The sequence below is a fragment of the Malus domestica genome, chromosome 05 (genome assembly GCF_042453785.1).
Source record: "Malus domestica chromosome 05, GDT2T_hap1".
NCBI lineage: Eukaryota > Viridiplantae > Streptophyta > Magnoliopsida > Rosales > Rosaceae > Malus > Malus domestica.
The window spans coordinates 7,256,642-7,281,582 of NC_091665.1; the positions used below are offsets into that span (position 1 = coordinate 7,256,642).

A 24,941-nucleotide genomic window follows, 5' to 3' on the forward strand; every position below is an offset into this window, starting at 1 on the left:
TGTGGTGGTTGGCGGTTGGCCGTGGTGTTGATCGGCTTGTGGTGGTGAGGGAGAGGCGTGATGATGGTTAGTGGGTTCATGGAATTGATCGTTACCGATCACACTCTCATATACATTTAACAATTTAACTCATTAACATTATCGTTTGTCATATTCTCTTTCATATTTTAGTATTTTTTGGTGCTAAACTTAACCTGATTCTTTTTCCTCGATTCTCTTTAGCGGAAGACTGATTTTGTTGAATATAGGTGACCTATGGTCTTTGGGTAGAGATGAACTTAGTTATCATAAATAATTGAGAAAATCTAAACGAAATAATGGAACTAAATTTCAGGATGACATTGTCGATTTTGAATTTGAAGTTCAAAAATGAGGATTTTGATCAATTTCAAGGACTAGTGATGTAAAAACATTAAAGCTTATAGAAACGAAGCAAACCGAAGGCACATCGCCACCATCGACACTGGTAAAGTAGTTGGAAGTTGGAACGCCCGCCATCGTTTCGATGCACTCGAGAAACGCACACCCCCAAATGCGATGAAGATATCAACTACGAAATCGAAATAAACCCACAAAACAAAACCTACCCATCGAATCCACAGACCCTCTGGATTCTCATCCTTCCTTCCTTCCTTCCTTCCTTCTTCTACACAAACCCCCTCATTCTCTCTCTCTCTGACCGCCCACTCCAATGGCTCACCTTCTCAACACCTCCTTCATCCCCACCTCCCAACCCCTCCGCCGTAACCCCACCTCCTCTGCGCCGGCACTCATTTCCGGGCGCCGGGGCAGGGCCCAAGTCCAGGCCAAGATCCGGGAGATCTTCATGCCGGCTCTCAGCTCCACCATGACTGAGGGCAAGATCGTCTCCTGGGTCAAGTCCGAGGGCGACAAGCTCTCCAAGGGCGAGAGCGTCGTCGTCGTCGAGTCCGATAAGGCTGACATGGACGTCGAGACCTTCTACGACGGTTACTTGGCTTCTATTATGGTCGAGGAGGGCGGCGTCGCAGCCGTCGGTTCGGCTATTGCTCTATTGGCCGAAACCGAGGACGAGATTGCCGAGGCCAAGACCAAGGCCAATTCTTCATCAGCAGCTCCAGCTCCAGCGGCACCAGCACCGCCCGCAACTGCTCCGGAGCCACAGCCGGAGAAAATTCCAGATAATGCGGGTCCCGCGGTGGTCCCTAAGGCTGCGGCAACCGTGGCTTCAACCCACCCGGCGTCAGAGGGAGGGAAGAGAATCGTGGCATCGCCGTATGCAAAGAAGCTTGCTAAGGACTTGAAGGTGGACTTGGGGTCAGTGGTGGGAAGTGGACCGCTGGGGAGGATTGTGGCTAAGGATGTTGAAGCTTTTGCTACTCAGCCGACGGTGGCGGTGGCTGCTGAACCGAGTGTTGGAAAGTCAGCCGCTGCTGTGGCAGCGGAGGCAGGAATTGAGTTGGGATCGGTGGTGCCTTTTACAACAATGCAGGGGGCAGTGAGTAGGAACATGCTTGAGAGTCTCTCTGTGCCCACTTTCAGAGTAGGATACACTATCACCACTGACGCGCTGGATGCCCTGTACAAAAAGGTAACTTCAAATTTTCGAGAAATATGCTTTCGGTATCATTTCACATTTTGCAAGAACAATGCTGAATTCTTATTTGGGTATCAAATTCAAATTCATTATTCATTTATCCGCAGCACCGAAAAGTTGCTTTTTAGGTAATTTCAATTCAACAATTTGGGTTGCTTAACCTGAGAATCCATAGTTTGTGTCATCAAAATTGAGTCTCTGACTTGATAATTTGGCATTGTCCTAAAATCATAAAACGATTTCTTTTTCCATTTAAATGAAGAATATTGTAGTCTATAGTATGCGCTTGCTTCGTTAATAAGGTAGCATTTTATTCCCCACGTGAATGTGGCTTACTGGTCGAGAATTCTGAATCAGGACAGTAGATGTTGTAACGAGTAGATGTTATGATTTATTTTTTCTAGATCAAGTCGAAGGGAGTGACCATGACAGCATTGCTTGCAAAGGCTACTGCACTTGCATTGGTCAAACATCCTGTTGTGAACTCTGGCTGTAGAGATGGTAAGAGCTTTACATACAACAGCAGCATTAACATAGCGGTTGCTGTGGCAATCGACGGTGGATTGATTACGCCAGTGCTTCAGGATGCGGACAAGGTTTGTGCCCTTTTGTTTTCCATGCTTTATAGTAGTGGTTTCTTTTGTTTTGGGACGGTGGTTGGTGGTTCTGAGGCTCGAAGTTTTAATGGTTCAGGTTGACATATATACATTGTCAAGAAAGTGGAAGGAGTTAGTTGATAAGGCCAGGGCCAAGCAGCTACAACCTCATGAGTACAATACAGGTACTATTATTACTTGCCTAAATGCTTAGTAACCACACAACATGTTGAGCAGAGAGGGCATGAGAGTGTTTGGTATATGTTCTAATACATTGTCATGCAGAATGAAATGTGAAAATAGACGACCTTTGCATGTGAAGTTTTTAAAACTTGTATAAAATGCTTCAAAATTCATGATTATTCTTATCAATTTTAATAACTACTTTTTCGATCCAATACGAAAAAGTATGTTACTAAATTTGAAAGAAATAATCATATTGATCAAAAAGTAGTAACTAGATTTTTCGATCAATACGAAAAAGTATGTTCATTTGGAGAAAAAACAGGGATTTATGTGCACTGACATTCTCTATGAACTTTTAATTATTTAGCTGAAGCTTGACAATTAATAGTTCAAATAATAGTTCAATTTATGCTTTATTGCGGTATGAAATTAAACACCAAAGCTGAATAATAGAATGAGAACAAGGTGATCATTGATCAGGCAGCCAGCGTCTGTTTTCCTCAAGCAACAATGCCTAAATAATTTGGTTGCCTATGCTCAGAGTTCTCATGTTCCCCATAACATGTACATAATTTAGTTGTCAGTTGGGTTCATTTTGTTTTCAAATAAGTACCATTTGAAAGTGTAATCCGGGCCAATATTTCAAAGCTTGGCAGAGGCTTCTCTTCTGTAACTGTGGAAAAGGCTGTGGCTAAATTCTTTTTTGTAATTGTAAATTGAGCGACTTTCCCTCTTCTGCTTTCCGTAAAACATGGTTTATATGAACACCAATCACAAGATATTACAACTTTCTGTACTGCGTGTAAAGTGCTTTACAAACAGGAAATGCTGGTTTGCTAAGTTGATTTGTTTCAGTGCTTCAACTCAATCTTGGCTCCTTGTCACAACTCTTGTTTGACTCTAAGATTGACCAAAAGCTTTAGCCATGCCATTAGAATTTTGTGTTGTATTGTCCTTCCTTTTTGTTCAGATCACCAATACAGTCAGAATGCATATTAGAGCAACAGTGTCTAGAATTTTATTAATGATGCAGTTTACAGTGCCTGTTCTCTCTGTCACCTTTGGACTGTGGCGCATTCGAAGGGTCTGGCCCTTATTTTTTAGCCTGCCTTATCATTAGGCTCACAGAACCTTACTGTGGTCGAGTACCTGAGTAGTATCTGTCTCTATTCTTATGCAATTCAGGGTTTCTGCCATTTTTCCTCCTAATTTTATTTTTTGAGTTTTGGTATATGTACTTTAATTGATGATTTCTGGGTTAGAATATTCTTATGATCCTAGATTTGGATTCTTCATGAGAGAAATAGTGGCATAATCGCTAATATTTATGCTAAGTGAAGGCAGTACAGAGCTTCTGAAGATTGCAGCCCTTGTTTTACAGTCTTTTACTGAAAATTTGACATTCAAAGTGCTCCATTTTTGTCTGATTTAAATGACTACCGTTTGCTGTTTTGTAGGTACATTCACTGTTTCTAATCTTGGGATGTTTGGTGTTGATCGGTTTGATGCTATTCTGCCACCTGGAACTGTAAGCGATTCATTTCATGTTTTTCTCATTCTTTATTTTCTGTTAGAGAGTGAAGGTGCATGTTTTATGCTGGTGGTTATTAATAATTGTGCGTTTCTGATTTCAACTTCTATAGGGTGCAATTATGGCTGTCGGATCATCTCAGCCAACTGTTGTGGCTACTAAGGATGGTCGTATTGGTAGGAAGAACCAAATGCAGGTAAGAAATAACGAAATATATACTTATTGGTGTGATACATAGAATGAAACTACAAATTCTAATTCTTGGAACATGCAATTATTTACAGGTAAATGTTACTGCTGACCACCGCATAATTTATGGAGCTGATCTTGCTTCATTCTTGCAAACCTTGGCCAAGATTATTGAGGACCCCAAAGATCTTACCTTCTAGTCTCTACATGCCTTGTCCCCAATTGATTCCAGCTTGGCTTTCAGAATGTCTGCGATTTGATCTTGTCAGGCATGCTTCTACTGTTGCTTATCTTTTAGGTTTGACGGGAGGCTGGCTCAATTTTACGAAGAATAGGAAAATAATTTTGAATATAAATGCATAATGAGTTTTAGTTCTAGTTCGTCAAAGGTTCTGTCATAAAATCTTGCTGGCCGTTGTTTTTTTTTTTTTTTTTCGATCCTTTTCTTTTTTTTTAGGGTTGACTATTGCACGAAATTCGTTGTTGAGGTTGTAGCATATGGGTTGAGTGAAATCAAATTTGTAACTTTAAGCGTATTCATGACACAGAAGTATTGCTACTGAAATCCATTTCGAAAATGTTTTAGCTATTTTCAATAAATATTGCACTTGGCGCTCTGTTGGAAGCAGTAGTACAAGCAAGCATTGTTTTTTATGCAGGAAATTGCTGTTGTGCCAAGCTTTGGCTATCTTGTATAAGTGGTAAAGCTCAAAGACAATCTAGTTCAGTATGTAAATTTTCTACATTTTACATTACTTCTTATAGTTGCTCTATCTTCTATGGCAAGATAAGCTTTAACTACACAAACATCGAACCACTGATATTCTACTCGTAGGAACTGACCAAAACTTCGGGTTCATCCCACTTATGCATGGAACTAGTATTTAACATCGAGTTTGAATCATGCCGTGTTACTTTATCTTGCATTGAGGAGCATTCTAAGCACACTCTTCATTCTTGGCCTTGCTTCCGGTGATACACTAACACAAGCGAGAGCAATTTTCAGGACTGCAAGCATCTGGCTTCGGACGGCAATTGATGTTCTGCTGATACTATAATCAAGAATGTGATCCCTTTTATCTTGCTGCGCTGAGTTACTCAAGACCCACTTGGCCAACTCAATGCCCTCGCTAACTGCTGGCTTTCCCGTCAGCAACTCCAGCAGAATGACCCCGAAGCTATAGATATTGCCGGCCATTGTTACCCTCATAGTGTATGCATACTCTGCCACAGAACAGAGACAAGATATAGACATAATTGCTTTAAATCCAGCAAGTTACTGAAGAAATCACAGAATTGCTTACCTGGAGGAATGTAGCCAACAGAACCAGCAATAGTAGAAAGGCTTCCGGTGCTCTTTGACGGATCAGTCACCTTCAAGAGCTCAGCTTCTCCAATCAAAGGCTCCTTGAGGGACTTGAGCAAAATGCTTCGGCTTGACAGGTCAAGGAGGAGTATTGGACTTGGAGTGCACCCATGAAGAAAAGAAAGACCCTGCGCTACTCCGACTGCAATACTATATCTGCTCCCCCAATCCATGTCATCACCCGAGATACCATGAAGAGCATCAAAAAGGGTTCCTTTTGGAGCAAATTCATAGAACAGATAAGCACTGTCAACAGTCAAGACATAGGCCAGTGGATTCATGACATTGGAATTGCTTAGTTTTCCAAAGACCTCTAAATCTTTGGCGAACCTCTCGTGGCTGCCCAGTTGGAATATCTTGTCACTCAAGTTGAGCTTCTTGACAAAGTAGATTGCTCCAGACGGCATGATGGCTTTGTAGTAAGTTGAAAACCTAGTCTTCAGCACAATGTTTGATCGGTCAGAAACTACTTCCATCGCTCTAGTGAAAACGATGTTTGATCTATGAATACCATTTGCAGTCAAGAGATTTCCCTGGAGGACCTCGGGCACAGCAAGTTCTTCCCCTGTTTGAACTCGTTCATCATTAACCCTGTCATTCTGTCGCGATAGTGATAAGGCAACAGTGGTGACAGCTCCAAAAGCAACCACAGCTGCTACAACTGCAAGAACAATTGTCACTGCATATGATTTTTTCTTCTCCGATTTGGGCAGAGTGCTTTTTGTTCTGTTAGTCACACCCTCGTTCCCACTTGTGTTGACCATGACCCAAGAACCGAAATCCGGAATTTCTCCAGAGAGCTCATTGTTAGAAAGTAACAACTGTGTCAAGGTTTTCATTCCAGTAAAAAAATCCGGTATCTTACCTGAGAATTTGTTATTTGAGAGATCCAGAATTTCTAAATTACTGAGCCTCGAAAGAGTTTCGGGAATAGGTCCTTGAAAAAGATTGCTGCTGAGATTCAAAGCAATCTGCAAAGACATCGGCATTCTTGGAATGTCACCACTTAAGTGATTTTCTCCAAGTTGGAGTTCCATCAGAGAATCCATGAAGGCAATACTGGCGGGAATGGAACCGTTCAGCTTGTTGCCTTGTAAGTTCATGTTAGTAAGATTCTGCATGTTTGAAACTGAAGGAGGTATTGAACCTTTGAGAGAATTCCAGCTGATATTCAGAATGGACAACTTGGGCAGTTGAGTAATTTGAATTGGAATTCGACCACTCAAATTGTTAAATTGAAGTTTCAAGACCTGAAGATGGCTAAGGCTACCCAACTCCACCGGCAGAGCCCCAGACAGGTGATTCTGAGCCAAATTCAGCAACGCCAAATTCTGGCAATCACCCAATTCAGGAGGAATTGATCCAGTTAAGTTATTGTTTTCCATCTCCAAGTAGGTCAACGTTTGATTTGTTGCATTTGCTGTAGAAGGTATCTTCCCATCAAGAAAATTGCTTCCCAGTCTCAACCTGACCAAGCTCGGAGATAGAACTGGCGGTATCTGTCCCTCCAATCGATTATTCGACAAATCCAGAGTATGCAGATTCCACGATGACAAGAGGTCCGATGGAATCGACCCACTCAATTTATTATAACTGAGGTCCAAGTTTTTCAGATGCTCTGCAATGCCATCAGGAATTGAACCATTGAAATTGTTAGAATTTGCTGCAAATCTCCAGAGGCTGGTGATATTTGAAATGCTTTGTGGGATTCCGCCGGATAACTTATTGGCCGAAAGAATCAAAACCTCCAACTTGGCGAGCTCTCTGATTCCATCAGGAACACTCCCGGAAAGCTGATTTCCGCTAAGATCAAGCAGAGTCAAATTATGGTATCCCACAAGTTCAGCAGGAAAAGGACCATCAAACGTATTCATAGAAAGCTCAAGCTCCTCCAAAACCTTGAATTTTCCGAGACGGGTCGGAACGGACCCAGTAAATTGGTTGAAGCTAAGGTTCAAGCTTCTGAGCCCGACCAACCCGTCCAACTCGGAGTCGATGCTTCCATGCAAGTTATTCCGAGCAAAGTCCAAAGCCTCCAACCCAGAAAACCCGACAAAATCGGGAAGACGACCCTCCAAATTGTTCATACTAAAATTGAGCAGCTTTAACCCGCCTAGCTTTCCACAATCCGAGATAAACCCAGGTGGGATTGTGGTCAGATGGTTGCCGGACACATCGAGAATCTGCAGAGACTGAATCCGACAAACGAGTGGCAGAAAGTCCGAGGAAGATAGAAAATGCCCGGACAGAGAAATCTGGATGACGGATGAATTGGTCGGGGGATTGCACCGAACTCCCGTCCACAAACATGGGTTTGGTTCTTTGTTGACGTCCCATGGAACAACTCTAGTAGGAGTGTTGAGGTTGTTGGAGAGATTGATCATGGCGGTTTTCTGGTTTGAGGAGAGTTGGGAGAAGACCGTAGGAAGAGGAAGGTAGCAGAACAAGGACAAGAAGAAATGGAAGTTGAAATACAGGACAAGGGAGGTGGTTTGGCGGCCATACCTGCTCATTTTTGGGCTACAAAGGTTATTGTCTTTTTTGCACTTGTGTTTGGTTTTTTATTATTTATAGATACAAGGGGAGATTTGTATATATAGTTTATGTGGTTTTCAGGTGGGAGGGAGAGAGAGAGAGAGAGAGAGAGAGAGAATTGCAGAGAGATGTCTGGTTGTGTTTGTGTTTGGGTTATGGGGTTTTAGAGGAACGGAAATGTTGTGGGGACGGGAAGAAGAGAAAATGTTTGGCGTGTTGGTTGGGAAGTGGAGTTGACTGGACTATTGACTAAGGGGTCTCTTCTCGCCAAGACAATTTTAGACCTCAGAGTAAATAAACGAGTGGCCTTTTCTCTAGCATCGGTAGCCTTAGTAAATTTCGGATTGATAATGAAGGTGGTTGCTGTCAAATAGACGAGTGGTCTCTTACCGAGTGATTTTTGAGTAGGGTTTTCTTGTTATGGGTACCAATACCATTGTTGTTAGTAAACCAGGGAATAATTATAGTATGTGAAAGTTTCTACCATGTGAGATTCAAGACATATACAAGGAGAAACTCTCGTTAGACTTGAATCTCACATGACCCATTTTGGTCGACATGAATGCAAGACTCCTAAGTTTCCTAAGTTTACATTGGCGTGATAAGAAAGTCCAACTTAAGAATTTCTTAGATGGTAAAACCCTGTAAAAGTTTATACCATGTGGACTGTGGACTAGAAAAACAAAGGTTGTTCAAAAACGCGTAAATGAAGACAAACAACAGAACAAGTTAGAAATACAGATGAGAATATGGGAAGGTGCTCAAAAAGATTCCACTAAAAAATCGTTTGTTTGCGGAGAATGTGATGAGGTTTCGATTCGATTGGTTAAGAGGGTCGTCGCCACTATAATATCAGCGCTCATGCCGTGAATCATCCGCCGGCCCTCTTTTTGGGATTGAACCGGGGCTGCCACTCACTTTTATGCTTTGAACCGGGACTGCGTTGACCGAGACCAATCATTGTGTTTGATTTTTATGCTCTTTTTTTTTTCTTTGCTTGGATTAAACTGTACACCACTGACATTTCATTCGAAACCTTTGATTCCAAAGACTTCTTATAAGAACAAGAAATATTTGTGGCTAAGAGTTTGCCCTTGAAGTTTAAGTTCAATTCTCCATATTTTTTTTGTTCACTTTAACGAAAAACCATATTTTTACACTAAAAATTCAATCATGTTACTATTCACTTTACCTTTTATTTTGTTCTTAGCGTTAAAACTCAAAATTTTCAAATATTTTTCATTATTATTATTTTTTGTTCTTAAATAAGGTATCTATTAAGTTTGGCATCTGATTAGGACAAAATGTGAAACACTAGTCCTTCGTACCAACACTGTTAGGCTTTGTGTCACCCAACATGAGACCACAATTATGTAATGGAGTACCAAGCGGGTTTAAATAATAATAATAATAATAATACATATTTTACGAAAGGAAAAAAAAATTTACATTTTAAGACGAAATGGAGGCGAAGGAGGACAAAAGGAACCTGTGAGAATTTACAAATTTGGTGTTCGAGCTTCGTTTTAGGCGCATAATACCTTCTTGAAAAATAGTGCGGCTTCCCAGTTCAAACATATAGTTTTGCTATAATATATGATGGATTTTAGCCATCCAAGGTTATTTAAACTTCCAAAAACACGTTTTAAAATTTTGGAATTCAAATCGAACTCTTCAAATTCCATGTGATTATTTCATTTCAAATTCCTTAAGTCCTGTGAAATTCCCCATGGTTGGTTTTAAGTCTATTTAAGGCTTTTGGCTCCCAATGTAATGCATCATTCAAGATTATTCAAATGAACCTTTTGGTTTTCTTCCAAAATCTGGTGGATCTAGAACATTGTTCTTCAATGACTTACATTGGTATCCCTTCTACGCTCGTGCTGCATCAATACATTAATACAAACTAAAAAGAAAAAAAATCCCAAGCAACTTTAGATAATGAAGCAGAGAAGAAGTCTAGCAGAGCAATAATCTTGAATTTTTGCCATCTCTAATGGAGAGGGCTAAAGGTCCAAAAGCCAAAAAATAGCATGATTTGCTTAAAAACTCATCTCCAACCAATTGATGGGCTATAATTCTCTAGAGTCCACCAGACTATTATTTGGCCAAAGGAGTATCAAGCTAGCCAAATGTATTCCCCCCTCTTAGCCCTTTTCTGGGCCCATCTCCTCATTTGCAATAATTAATTCAAATTCAACGACTAGATTTGAAAATATACAACCATAGTTTAATTAAGTTAACCAATAAAATTTAAAATTAATAAACCATTGAGGGCTATGTTTAACCCTTTCGATTGGAGATGGTTTATAAGTATGACCTGAATCGTTCATTTATATCCATTTTTCATGATACTATGCATGGATCAGAGATACCATGGCGAATTCTTTAGAAAAACACAATTTTTTCACAATTATTTGCAGGGCTATAATTTTGGACGGAGCTATGTTTAGTCATTTCGGTTGGAGATGGTCTTATGCCATAGAAAGGCTTCGAGATTCAAAAGTATTGAGAGAAGTAATAGTAGGTAGAGATAAAACTTGATTGTTTGTAGTTTTTTGGGTAAATTACATAATAGCCCCTTAGGTTTGAGATCTATTACAACCTCATACAACATCTTTAAAAAATTTCACTTTCATACCTCAAGTATTATTTTATTTCAAAATAATACATCCGTTACATTTTTCATCCATTGATCCATTAAGTGCTGACGTGGCTGTCACATTTGTACCACGTGGCTGACAAATGTCACGTGGCAAAAAAAAAATTTAATTATTTTTTTAAAAACCTGAATCTTCTAAATTAAAAACCTGAACCTGAATCTTCTTCTTCGTCTTCATTGGGTTCTAGGTTTTCTGCTGCTACTTCTTCTTCTTCTTTTAAGGTTCAGTATGGGGATGGGGGGTGGGCTGATGGGATTTGGATTTTCTAACCCTTTTTTTTTTTTTAAGATTAAGGTTTTAAAAAAAATTATAATTTTTTTTTTTACCACATGGCTCACATTTGGTAGCCACGTGGCATAAATGTGGCAGTCACGTCAACACTTAACGGATCAATGGATGAAAAATGTAACAGAGGTATTATTTTGAAATAAAATAGTACTTGAGGTATGAAAATGAAATGTTTTAAAGATGTTATATGAGATTGTAAGGCCATCTCTAACCGAAGGGTCCAGAGGGCCAGAGGGCCGAAAATAGCCCTAAAACCGTCTCCAACCGAGGGCTAGGCCAGAGGGCTCTGGAATCTGGGAGGGCCCCACGGGATCAGAGAGGGCTGGAGGGTTGGAGGGCTGGCTGGTTTCGGCCAGCCAGCCAGCCCCGGGCTGGCTATTTTTTTTTTAATGTTTTCCTATTGCTGTCGGTTATAACCGACAGCATTAAAGAGATTCTTTTTTTTTTTTAATAGTTTGAATGTTTTTTAATATAACGGCTAGTAGCTGTTGTATTATTAGGCCCCTTTTTTTATTTTATGAATTTAAACTTCTTTTTTTCCTTTTTTTTTCCTTTTCATATGAATCAAATTTTGTTTCATATTTTTTTTCAATTCTATTTTACAAAATTTGTTTCAATTTTTTTTTAAATTCTATTTTTTTTCCTATAACTTCTATTTTACAAAATTTGATTCATATTTTTTTTCATATAACTTCTATTTTACAAAATTTGTTTCATATTTTTTTAAATTCCATTTTTTTTCCTATAACTTCTATTTCACAAAATTTGTTTCATATTTTTTTTCAATTCTATTTTTTTCCTATAACTTCCTAGGCCATTTATACAACATTAAATTAAATTAAGTAACATGAAACAACATTAAACAATATGAAACAACATTAAATAACATTAACCAACATACAAATTATACAACATAAAAAAACATTTAACAACATGAAACTTAAACAACATTTTTAAAAACATTTAACAACATAAAACTTAAAAGCCTACTCCATGCTTCTTTTGGCCCAAAGATGTGCAACAAGATCCTGTTGTAGGTACCTATTTGTGGCACGAGAACGTATCATTCTATAGCGCCTCATATACTCATTTATAGAGATACTACCAGTTATTGGATTGAAAGGCAAATTAGGCCCATCATATATTTTTGCTAGAGCCCTTCTTGACCTATTTGGATCTTCTTGGTCATCATCGGACTCTCCATCAATATACCCATCTCGCTCATCCTCCACTATCATATTGTGTAATATGATGCAAGACATCATGATGGAGTTCAAATTTTCTCGACTCCACCCTCTTGCCGGTTCGCTGATAATCTTCCACCGTGCTTGTAGAATACCGAAAGCTCTCTCAACATCTTTCCGGTATGCCTCTTGGTGTAAGGTAAACAACTTTTCTACATCATTCCTAGGGTTTGGAATTGCTTGGACAAGTGTCGCCCACTTTGGGTAGATGCCATCTGCCAAGTAATACCCCATATTGTATTCACGGCCGTTGATGTAGTAGTCAAGTTGAGGTGCTTTACCTTCCGTCAAGTTATTGAAGAGGGGTGAACGCCCAAGAACTGTAATGTCATTTTGGGATCCAGGGACTCCAAAGAAAGCATGCCAGATCCATGTGTCATATGAGGCAATTGCCTCTAACACAACAGTTGGCTTTCTCGACCTTCTGCTAAAGCCTCCTTGCCATCCAGTGGGACAGTTCTTCCAATCCCAATGCATGCAGTCTAATGACCCTATCATGCCCGGAAACCCACGGTCTTCAGCTTTGTGAAGGAGCCGATTCAGATCTTCTTCATTTGGCTCTCGGAGGTACTCGTCTTTGTAAACCTGAACAATTGTGTTACAAAATTCTTCAAGAGTATTAAGGCATGTAGACTCAGACATACCATGGGTTTCATCCATCGAATCAGCTGAGGAGCCATATGCCATCATTCGGAGTGCAACAGTAACCTTCTGATGAGGTGAGAAACCAGGGCGGCCTGCTCTGTCCTGCTTCTGTTGAAAGTATGGATTGACCTGCTGGACATCACGAAGTAAACGCACGAAGACATGACGCCTCATCCGGAAGCGACGTCTGAAATCCTCTTCTGTGTACACTGAGTTGGGGTTGAAGTAGTGGTTCATCAGATTGGCATGCGCCATCGCTCTGTTTCGTGGTTTGTAAGAGCGACCAGCAACAGAGCCACCCCATTAAGGTTGTTCCTCAGTTGGCTGACACACCATGGCCGTAGCCATGGCTGCTGCCATGTTTTGTTTGTTGCGCCTTACTTGAACTTCTTCATCAGACTCCTCATCTTCTCGTCTCATTTGCGCCCATTTTGCTTCCAATTTGGAATTGGATGAGGACCCCCAATTGGAATTGGATGAAGATCCAAAGTTGGAATTCATTACAAACTTGAATTGAAAGAGATTGAATTGCAAGAGATTGAATTGAAATAGATTGAATTTAAAGTTTGTGTGAATTATGGCCCAATATCCACCCTATTTATAGCAAAAAAAAAAATCAAATCCAACGGCTAGCTGACGTCAGCATGATGTCAGCTACCAACGGCTAGCTGACATCATGTTAACGTCACCTAGCCGTTAGATTTGAATTTAAATTGTAGTTTTTAAATAATAAATTATGTTTGGCCCTTTGGCCCTCGGTTGGAGACGGTTTTTTGTGACAGGGCTAAAACGAGCCCTTTGGCCCTCTGGCCCTCGGTTGGAGACGGAGGCAAATATGGCCCTGTACTGTTCATTAAAATATTAATATCTTGAGGAATCTTGGAGGGCCAGAGGGCTCAAACGAGCCCTCTGGCCAGCCCTCGGTTAGAGATGGCCTAATAGACCTCAAACCTGAGGGGCTACTATGTAATTTATCCTATTTTTTGTGTGTATTCTTCCTTCTCCAAAACCCTTTTATTTATACCAATCGACTCAATCTTAAAATCTTCCTAGGATCTTACTTCCTCTGCTTGCAATCCAAGAAACCTAAGGTTTTATATCCAATTCCAATTTTTAGCTACAAGAATCCCTTTCTTCGCACATAAACTGCACCGACTCTCGCGGCAATTGAGCCTAAAGCAAGGCAAGGCTCACCGGCACATCATTTAGTTAAATCTCAACCGTTCATTCGTGGTAAAATGTGCAGAAGAGAATTTCAAATCAAGCTAATTAAGTTTTGGGCTTCACCAATTAAATAATGGCTAAACACTTAATGTCCAAACCCATTACTTAACTTTAAAGGCCCCAATAAAAAATAGGCCCAACAAAAATATTGTAGTTGATGGAACAATCTTAACACAATCCACCACCTAAAAATTTTGTACCGTCCTAAAAAGGACTTGACAAAAAATAAAAAATAAAAAAAAAGTGCTAAACAATTGGGTTACTTGTCATTGACACTATGCTGCGCCGATGTGCTACTGCATGGCGGATTTGGATCTCGTCCGGATCCAAATTGTGAGGATCTTAGGAATTCTTACATTTTAACAATTCATCGTATATCATGCGGTAAAAAATCATTTGATTTTTTTATTTAAAATTAAATATAAATAGTACCTAACGAAAGTTAGCCGCACGATGTACGATGAACGGTTAGAATGTGAGCATCCTTAGGATCCTCACAAAGGGGATCCGAAGAGGATCCTCATCCATGCATGGCATCTCTAAATCACTATTACTTACATGAAGTGGCTCTTTCTCAAGTTTGATAGACTTCTTGAGTCCTGACGATGGTTTTAGGAAGGCAAATATCTCAACATATGTAATTACTAATATGGATCATTCTATTGACGGGCACTATTTATATGGATAAAACTATGCCGTCGTCGGCCAGGAATACTCTTTTTAACCTATCAGGATTTGGTTATAATAAAGGTTTTAATTTTTTTTTTAACAAATGATATTATCTACTCTACAGCTTTAACTTCTTAAACCTTTGTTATTTATCCGCTAAAAATAAACAATTGGTGCACTTGGTTCCTAGGCAGGACATAAGTGGCAAAGCAAATCCCTTTCACAGCTTCAGAGTCAACAGCTTTGTTGTTTTGGTTTGAAAGGGGAGGTGTTTCCTCCTTCCAATCCGCCGATAGATGAGATGTCCCTTTTGCTCCTTTCCAATTCAACGAGTCTGGCAAGAAACTATATTTTCCAACACAATTTGGAACGTATATTGCTAATTAATAATTCTGCAATAAAAAAGGTTTTATCTTTGTTGTACCGCCCCTGGCCCCAGATTGGATTACCCATTTTTGTTTCTTAGCACATGTCGTGTTTAAATTCGATTAATATTTCGATTCACGATCCTCTTCTTTACTTGTAAATGAAAAATTTTAACTTCGATTTTCGTAAATCACAAATTTGAATTAAATTATTATGACTGCTTAATTATGTGACTTAATATCACAAATCTTCCACCATTTATCGTAAATAACCGGACAAAAGTCTTTCTCACGTTTAAGCCACGTGGTTTGGGTTCACTAGAGAGAAAAATATATAAATCTTCCTTGAAAATGCAACTACGTGGGGGGGCCCTGACACCCTTAACTTATATTTCATCAAATAAAAAAGAAATGGTGACCCGCAGGAAGCAGTTGAACTAAAACTTTCGAGAACGACCAGCTGCAACATTGTCAACCTCTACCAAACCTCCTCCAGGCCAACGAACTACTCCTGTGCGAGTATCTCATCATTTTAATTAATGTTGTGCGGCCAACTATTTGATTCCCAGTAGATCAACCACTTCATGGACACAGACGATTTCAGCTTCCCCACACACAATTTCCCTCTAACTCCTATCGACTCACCCCCGTTGTGGTGCTTATCTCCTGCAGCAGAAGAAGATCGTAATCATGGAGAAGACATCATGGATGCTGTAAATTGTAGTTATCAAAGAAGAAAGAGCGTTTCACATATCGAGCGTGGCGGCCGGAAAATGAGAGAGAAGGAAGAAGAGGAGACTAAGACTATGGACATGCTCTGGGAAGATTTCAACGAAGAACTACCGATGTCAAGAACTGCAGCAAGATCAGACTACTCTGGTAGGTTTTCACAAGAGATATTAAAACAATTGGGCTGCGTTCAATCTTTCAAGTTTTCGAAAACCAACAGTACTACTACTACTGCCGTCGGCGTCGCGGGGGTTATGAAGGTCATAAAAAGGTTGTTCTTCCTCCACAACCCTAATCACAAACTCAAGAAACCTGCATGGCCATGATCAAATTGTCTACCTCTTCCCTTTCTTCCCTTTCCTGCGTTCTTGTTTTTTTTCTTCTTCATAATATCTTTTTTAAATGGGGTGATCATATACTAGTGGTCAGTGTAAATAATTTGATCATATATAGTTTGATTAATAAAAAGAAGGTACAGAGGGCACGTCTCATGACCAAGTCATGTCTATGTATGAATGTATTTCAGTTTCTCTATCCATTTGACTATTTGCTAAAGCATCTTATGATTTCAGTTTTTTTTTTAAATATAATAGAGAGCTCTTTGTTGCACAATAAAGAAATGTAAGAATAATATTGACTTCTTGAAGCTAATAAAGAAGCCAAGAAGCCCCATCTTCACAGACACATTCTCCTCTCTATCAGAATCTCAGTGGGTTTTCAGTTCAGAAAAGAGTGTATATTCTAAGGGTGGACAAACGGATATAGGAATAGCGGGTCGGTTCCAATTTTTTAAGAGGAAAAACGGGGCGGGGTCGGGAGATACCATTTTAGGGGCGGCCCGAGTCCAGATATATAGAAAAAGGGGACCCAGACCGGTCCGTTTGTAATTGTAATGGACGGACGAGATTTGAAGAGTAATATACATCCAATCTTATCCGTTAGTTTTTACCCTAGGTCTTAATCACACCTGAGTCTCTCTGGTTACAAACTCCAATCTTTCTTACGTCCCCTCCCTTCCACCCCCACTCTTCGTCAGTCATCTTCTCCACCACCCAAAACATCACCGTCGTAGCAAGTCTGGCGACCACCACGATGGCCCATCTTCTCGATTGTCCTCCTCCCAGTCTCCCTCCCTCCCTCCCAAATCCCACAGTACTGACATCTCATCTTTCCCATTGCTCTCTATCTCCCTCAATGATATCACCGAAAACCCAGAAGATTGTTCCATCGTCAACCCATCACCGCCACAGCGACTACCACCACCCCATCACCGGCATCGAGATCTCTTTAGGCATTATCTCCTCCTTGACCGCACCACCCATTCCTCGTTCTCTTCCCCCTCCCAGCGTCGAATCAATTGCGCCAATTGCTTCGAGATCTCTGCTGAACCGATCTGGATAGAGCCTTGTGCCATCATCGATCTGAGTCAGATTGGAGCCTAGTGCCATATTCGATCTGAGTCAGATTGGAGCCTCGCGTCATCGTCGTTGATCGGAGTTGAGAGACAGAGACCTTGATTTAGGATTGGGAAAGATAAGCAAAAGAGACGGGGACAAAGGAAAGAGCTCGATCAGGAGGATTAGCCCCTTTTCTGGTAAGACGTTCTTATTCAAATTGGAATGAAACAATAGGCTCTAACTTTCCAATCTCATGCTCACATTCTAACATCTCCCGCTTATCAAAAGGTGATCACTACGCCTTTTCAAAAATTTATCATCACAATCAATGTTCCATTCATTTCAAATATAAAGACAAAGAACTTTCGAAGATTCCAAAAAAAAAAAAAAAAAAAAAAACAAAGAACTTTCGAGTCAAGAGAATGTGTCATGGATGGTGTAAAATCTATGTTAAGTTCTTTTCCATGCCTTATTTTGTAAAGGACTTCAAATATTTTCTTTATATATGCCAAATGATAACCACAAACTGATTGGACAGTTTATAATTCTCATATACATATAATCACATAAATGCATGACAGACTATATGGAAATAAAAGGGCATGAAGGAAATGACGTTATACGTATCAGATTTCCATCAACAAAGTAATAATCTTGAAAGAAATACGAAGTACAAGAGAGATCGCAAGTTTACACCTATTCGGACAAACTTTCTTGCCAGTCGGGCAAGTTTTAGCAAGTTGCTGGGTGTTTTGGAATGATTTTTTCTTAAATGAAATCGATACTGCATGCAATATAGCAGACCTTAAAATATAAATGCAAGTGCAGAGATGCAGAATTGCAAACAGATCTTTGACAAACAGCAGATTAGAGTTGGGTGGTTTTGAGCAACCACTTTCACAAGCAATTCCATGCCCGCAGCGCTCAAGAGCCTTACCCCCTCCAACTTTGTAATCTCTTCCACAGTCTCTCTTCAATGAAGCTACTAAAGTATTTGGTATGTGAGGGCAAAATGGCACAACAAGGTCAATTCAGCGAAATGAATGATCGATCAAATTGTATTTGCCTAAAAGAATATATATGCATATAGTACATGCCTTTGAATAAGCAATTACAGAAACAATATAACAGCAAAACATCCATTTGGTGTAAAATACATGAATGGACCTATGATTTGGATACAGTGTCAGCTGCCATAAGTGTATTGCTACTTGCCTCCGAATCCAGATACGGAGCAACGAATGAAAAAATGGGAGGAATAACAACCAAGAAGCGTTACGTATCTTTTCTAAAGAGCCAGCTCAGCAGTAAAAGCGACCGCAGAAATGCTAACTTCACCCCCACAAGAACTCTCTGGATAAAAAAAGAAAAGTTCTTCATCGTTATAGTCTTCTCACATTAAAAGTGCAAAATTTCCATCTACCATGTAGTCAGTCTGCACTTCTACACAGTGAAGAGAGTGGCCAAACACCATTCGTATAAAGCAGGATTCGGAAAAGCCAAAGAAGTTCTACTCCGTTGCCTCTTTCCGAATACTCTGCTTCTCTTCTGATCTGTGGCGAAACAACTTAGCTATGGCTCTCCTCTCGCAATCCTGCAACATTGACAGAATCAGATTAAAAATGTTATAACCAATCCAGGCTCCTTTTTTTTTTTTTGCTCCTATTGAGAAAAATGCTTGGCTTTTTATGCACAAGGAGTAATTCCTCCTTACAAGGTTGACTCGTGAACTGGGATTTACCCGCCTAAGATTGTAAGAAGAACAACTTTTTAGTCCTTATCCATTAGGCATCCAAGTATTGTTATTCTTACTATTCATTTATTCACTCATGTTGGTTGTGGTGAGGAGAGGTAATTCTTACAGTTACTGAATCAAATCCAAATTATTCACGCAGTTTACATTCAGTTTGGCTATAACCAATAATCTGCATAAATTTTACCTTGAACATATGAAGGTGGAGAGGTTTTTCCGGATTCATCCTTCGTAACTTCTGGTATGTATATGCAAAACTTAGCTGATCACGAGGGGTAAACCGCTCAACCTCATTGAACCATAGACATGAAAACAAGTTTGACATTGGAGTGTGTGCCCGGATGATAAAAGACCCTTCTGGTACATCTGCAGATGTGATTAAACAAATTATGTCATGGATTGGTAAAAGAAAATGCATTGCAGTCAAAATATTTTAATGAAAACGCTCTTTTTCTCATTGAACAAATCATACTGCTGGGAAGAAGCCTGTTGGGATCCAAGGCATTAAATTTTGTTAGGCCATCAGCTTGGTAGAAGGCAAATTGTTGATCTATGATGGTATGGTTATACTTATTCAATCTCTTATTCTGTGCAACTTCTTCCCATACACAGTGTCGGTTGTAGTGATTGGAAATTGCATACTCATAACCTTTTCGCCACAAAAAGTATTCCAATATGAGTAAGGGGTCAAGTTGGAGGCGCAATTTACTGTCCAACCAGATTGAATACCTGAAAATTTAAGTAAGGGTTTTAGACAAGAGCTAAGGAAAAGCACCACCCACCAAATAAACAAATCCAACGAGCAAAGCATACAAAAGCACTAGTTCTATTGTAGTAATATGCAGCTGCTTATATTCTTTGTACAGTGGTCCTCAATTGCTAGCTTAATCTCACACCTCCTAATGTTCTTAAAGATGCATATCATTTTTTGGTAAGATTTAATGACTGATATCTGAAATTTGAGTAGTGATTCAAGTTTAATAACTGATTTTCATAACTCTCATGGACACATAGACACACATGCACAATCTAATCTATACAACTAATGTGCGTAAACACACAATTTAGCATCGGTGTTACAACCTTTAAAGGTAACCGTTAAGTATGATTAACCACCTAGAAGATGACAATCAGTACATATTACTAGTCAAATTCTAACCTCGCAGAAGGAAAAAGCCGATGAGGCAAAAGTTTGGGTATTTTCCCCACTCGCCGCATATCGGTGTATGGTAGGTTCTTCACCACCACAATCCTCCATAAACCAATAAAACCCATCCTATCTGGTGTTTGCCCTTCAGCAATCAGGGTTTGCAAAGTAACTTCATCAATAAACATAACAAAGCACACATTCTTCCTTGACAAACGAGAGACCTGAAATCAAGAGAGTTTCACTTGAGTCACCATTCTTGTTTATTCTGTTTTTCTTTTCCCTTTATTGGCTATGACAATTATTGCAACTTTATGTCTAAATCAAAGAATTTTCCTTTTTTTTTGAAACTGAAAATGGATAAAACAGAACATTAATAAACTAAAAATTGCACTGTGATTGGAAATTTCCAGTGGATAAGTCTAAGTCCATTATAGAAGACCAGAAAAAGTATAAGATTCATTTAAACAAATGTATGAATTAACTGGAACATGGAACAAAAGAAAAATCACAATTCTGAAATATTAGGAAATAAAATCCTACCGAGCAAGCTCAATCCCAAAGTTACATTTGAAGCAAGTTCAATCTCAAAGTTACATTTGATATGTTGGTCTACACTGCACATCATTGAATTTGACTTAAAGAGTGTTGCAAGGTTAAACTGGCTGAATTAGATGATAAAAGAGTCCATGTTCCACTCAAATCAAGGTACAAAGCAGACACTATATCCCAAACATTTATTATAGGAACTAGACAAGCCTTGGAGACTTGACTTTTTTTTCTTATGAGAAATGCACTGGAATTTGCTCTATCATGTGAGAGTTCAACAACCATGTAATAAGAAAAAGGGCCAAAACATTGTTATTTAGAGTATCAGCAGGTGTAAAAGTTATTGTAAAAGTTGTGACATGGTGTAAAAGTCATGAGATGGTATAAAATTTATAACTTATACCGTTAATCCAACAAGCTATAGTTCCATACTTGATTTACATATGAGTTATAGTCCATATTCCAATTAGTTTTCAGTCATTCAATCCAGGTTAACATGTCATGGCATAAAACTTCAATTTACGCCTGTGTCACAATTAGACCTGGCATTTTGGACCCGACCCGTTAACCTGATCCGACCCAACCCGTTAATATTAGTATTTCAATGGATGCTTAACGGGTTGGGTTGCTAATGGGTGAACCCGTTAAATAACGGGTCACCTTGGGTCAACCCGTTAGCATCCGTTAGTTGAGAATGTTTTAGTAATTTCAGTAAAGTCTTAACAACAAAAAATAAACTCTATGCAAAAAAAAATAATAATAATTGTTAACAGGTGTTAACGGGTCGGGTTCGGATGACCCGCTAGCTTAACAGGTTGAGTTCGAATGACCCGTTAACTTAACGGGTCGGATTGGTTGACAAAGACGATATGAAGCTTTAATTTTGATTTTTTTTCTTGACAAGAAGATAATATGGATAATATTGTTCCCCCATTAAAGAGAAGCTCCTTACCGTTTTACCATAAGGTATCCTCAAGTGATCTGAATTTCCAAAGATACAAGAGATAACAGCGATGTGGCATCTGGTGATGTAATTTGTGTCATCTTCTGCCAAGTCAAATCCAGTGCTTGGGGATCCTTTAGGACCTTTAACAAAGCCACACTTTATGTTTTGATCATGTGCCAAAAAGGAATTTTCCCGTTCTTGCAAAGACTGATGCCCCGCAAATCTCGGCTCCCATTGCTCATCTGCTTCAGGCTTGTCCTCTGCTTCAGTATACTGCAAGCTGAATCTTGCAAACTTTGGACTTTCTAAAGGCTCTATAAGATGTGCAGTAGAGTTTAAAAACTTCATCTCACAAGAGGAACCTGAAGAATTTCAATATAACAGGTCAAAAACACAACATCAGCGATAAGGAGCATCCCCTAAAACAGCTAGATTGAAGGCAACTCCTGTCATGAAGTTGCATTCAACTATATTCATAAAACAATCTTTCAAAAAACCAAGCAAGAAAAAAACAAGTACAATGGCTCTTCCAACCGGTCATGGTCTTATTCACAGCATTTACTCCTAACAACCCCAATTTCTATATCTAATAATCTATAGAAATATCTCACTTTAAATAAAACACCTGAAATTTGTTACTCCAAGAGGATGCTCAAGGAAATATCATGATTTCACAGAACTAGTTCTTATACATAAAGAGCAGCATCAAACAATCATTACCAAGCTCAAGTTCTTCCCAGTGCTTCCTAGTGCATGTAGGACTGGCAATAGGTATAAGTTTAAGAGATGCTAAATCTGAGGCCAAAAATATGTTTGATACAGAACAGTAAAAAATTCATTAACAAAACCAAGATAGGTTCCTTTGAGGTTAATGAAGTTTAAGGACTCAGCACTATGGTCATGATTTTATAGGACTACTGACAACTTAAGAACACTGTAGCAATCACCATGTCGAAGTTATGTGTTCGCGGCTTCCTTTTCCCTTTTCTGTTTTTCTTTCTAAGTAATGGAAATAAATTAAGGAAATATAGTATGGGAAGCAGATGAAAAGTCACTTCCACATTATACCAATATACTGAAATTATGCAGTTATCTAGTTGCAAAAAGAATTAACTGTTCTGTTCTGTCTGCACTCCATGGCACTTCTATGATTTGCAATAAGAACTATCTCTTTTGTATGTGCTAAGGAGTCCTTCTCTGAGTTTCATAAAAATTCTAATTTATAACCAATGGCATGCTGAGATCATGGGATCAAATGTGAAAATGAATTACAGATCCAGAAGCAGTAGCCACGATATATATCACTCATGCAAGCTGAATACAAAATCAATAAATGAAAAGATAAATGTAATTAGACATAGTTCTCACACACCAATTTACTAGAAGAAACAGATAATTTACCAGAAGATTTGCTGCGCTTAGCTTTCCTTTTTGTACTGGACCGCGACTTTCTTGAAGATTGACCAGAAATTACACTGACATGCCTGGAATTTCTGTTAACTTCATCCAGGTTTCGAAAGTGCTGAGCAGAGTCATTTTCAAATGGACTGGCGAAGACTTTATCAACCTTCTCAACAACGTTATGATCATTAATTTCGATATCAGGAACATCAAGGGACTCTCTACCATCTTCATCATGTGATTTTTCTTCACCAAAATGGTCATCATTCTGATGTCTTGTATCATCATAAAAATCAATCCCGTCATCATACTCGTCATCAACATGAATTACATCCTTTTGCTTATCCAAATCTTCATCCCTATACTGTTGACTATTCTTCAGAGAGGCCTCATACTCTGCTTCATAAACTTTCAACTCATTGCGCCCAGCTTCGTTGTACAATCCCCCTATCCTATTGGAACGTTTAGTTAAGTCGTCATTTGAGGACTTCTTTTTGCTGCTTTTAATACTCACAGGAACATCATCCTTATATGTGGATTCATCCCTAACACCTGCACTACTATGCTCCACCTCATCCCCGTTGTAATCTTCATCCCTTCTCCTATCATCTTTATCCCAATACCTAGAATCTCGGCCATGAACTACCGAACCCTTCCCAAACCTAAGGACTTTAGAAGTCTCTGTCCGTGTCACATTTGTGAGAAAGTCAAGATCATTCTTTAAGTCGTCTTCCTCAGCATGAGAACTATTTATTTCTGTGCCAACACGAGAAAGCAATCATTTAATACAAAGCTAGAATCCATATACTTCCATAACCAGATACTGTTGAATTAATTATAGCAAAAATGTGAAAGCCTTTTGTAACATTTCTTAAAAAACAATGGAGAAGGAAATCAAACAATTAGTCGGGTTGATCCTTTTCCTACACCTATCAACAATCAAGCAAAGACATCTAATACTCCGAATGTTTCGCACTCTCTTTGTAACAAACAAGACCAAATGCTTAGCTAAAACCTGCATACTTCCATAATCAGAAACTTCAAATGAACAAAAACACAGATCTATCATTGCAGAAGCACTTAGTTATCTCCAAAACCGAAATGTGAAATCAACTAAGAAAGTAAAGTAAAATGTGATCCTTCTTTCTATATTTTCTCAGCAGCCAAACAAGGCAGTCGCCACCAGACATTCAAAGTGCATAAGATTGACAAGTAACTAACTAACTCCCTTTTCCTTTCCTACATTTTCCCGGAAACCAAACAGAAAGTTACTGAAGAAAATTGAGAAGCAAAACATACATACCTCTATTGCTGCGGGAGAGGTAATAGTAGGCGAGGAGAGTAAGAAGGAGGACTAGGAAGAGGAGGAGGAGGACGGCGCCAATGGAGATTCTAAGTGGGCCCTTGTCGGATCGACCAGATCGGCGGGTCCGAACGGGCTTGTGGTGAGCGGAGCGGATCCCTATGGCGAGGTGTTCTGGTGGTCCTCCGCCGTTGGAATGGTGGGGATCGTGGCCGCGTAATCCCAACCGCTCCAGCCCTGACTGCCTCTGCTGAGCCATTCTTGCATCGTTAATCTCACTCCTCTCTCGCGCTCGACTCCTCCCACAAAGTACATATGAGTTTACCTTCTCTGTTTTTGTTTTTTTTTTTAATCTTTCAATGTTTTAATCTGTGAATATTAAAAGAAAGAAAAACACATCTGGGAAGAGTGTGAAGGAAGCGAGCGAGCGAGCGATGGATCGACGTTTGAGTGATTAAAAACACATATTAACTCTCTGTTTTAAACCTCCGTTTTAAAAACACATATAGTACCACTGTACCACGCATATTTTCTCGAAATCTAAGCATGTCATAGTAAATAAAAGGCTTGGACATACACATATATAGAGCTTTTACTTACACTAGCCGTAGTTAGTGTAAGCTGAATATTATAATCATG

At 39.3% G+C, this 24,941-nt stretch overlaps 4 protein-coding genes across 4 annotated transcripts; 2 read left to right on the plus strand and 2 right to left on the minus strand.

The window, feature by feature from the left end:
* The first annotated feature begins 317 nt into the window (after positions 1-317).
* On the plus strand, positions 318-4,695 carry LOC103443887 (dihydrolipoyllysine-residue acetyltransferase component 5 of pyruvate dehydrogenase complex, chloroplastic). The gene is made up of 6 exons (XM_008382785.4): positions 318-1,570; positions 1,981-2,172; positions 2,270-2,357; positions 3,816-3,886; positions 4,002-4,085; positions 4,174-4,695. Exons 1-6 carry the CDS (start codon positions 692-694, stop codon positions 4,276-4,278), a joined length of 1,419 nt encoding a protein of 472 aa, XP_008381007.2. The 5' UTR covers positions 318-691; the 3' UTR covers positions 4,279-4,695.
* A 46-nt stretch (positions 4,696-4,741) lies between these two features.
* LOC103443886 (leucine-rich repeat receptor-like tyrosine-protein kinase PXC3) lies at positions 4,742-8,293 on the minus strand. Its single transcript, XM_008382784.4, has 2 exons — positions 5,383-8,293; positions 4,742-5,302 (listed from the first exon to the last, which is right to left on the minus strand). The coding sequence occupies exons 1-2, from the start codon at positions 7,955-7,957 to the stop codon at positions 4,995-4,997; spliced, it is 2,883 nt and encodes a 960-aa protein (XP_008381006.1). The 5' UTR covers positions 7,958-8,293; the 3' UTR covers positions 4,742-4,994.
* Positions 8,294-15,661: 7,368 nt separating this feature from the next.
* Positions 15,662-16,132, plus strand: LOC114824752 (uncharacterized). The gene has a single exon (XM_029101936.2). It carries the CDS (start codon positions 15,662-15,664, stop codon positions 16,130-16,132), a length of 471 nt encoding a protein of 156 aa, XP_028957769.1.
* Positions 16,133-18,233: 2,101 nt separating this feature from the next.
* LOC103443880 (probable hexosyltransferase MUCI70) lies at positions 18,234-24,768 on the minus strand. Its single transcript, XM_008382775.4, has 7 exons — positions 24,303-24,768; positions 23,000-23,755; positions 21,605-21,960; positions 20,116-20,327; positions 19,429-19,685; positions 19,144-19,322; positions 18,234-18,797 (listed from the first exon to the last, which is right to left on the minus strand). The coding sequence occupies exons 1-7, from the start codon at positions 24,559-24,561 to the stop codon at positions 18,714-18,716; spliced, it is 2,103 nt and encodes a 700-aa protein (XP_008380997.1). The 5' UTR covers positions 24,562-24,768; the 3' UTR covers positions 18,234-18,713.
* Positions 24,769-24,941: the final 173 nt, after the last annotated feature.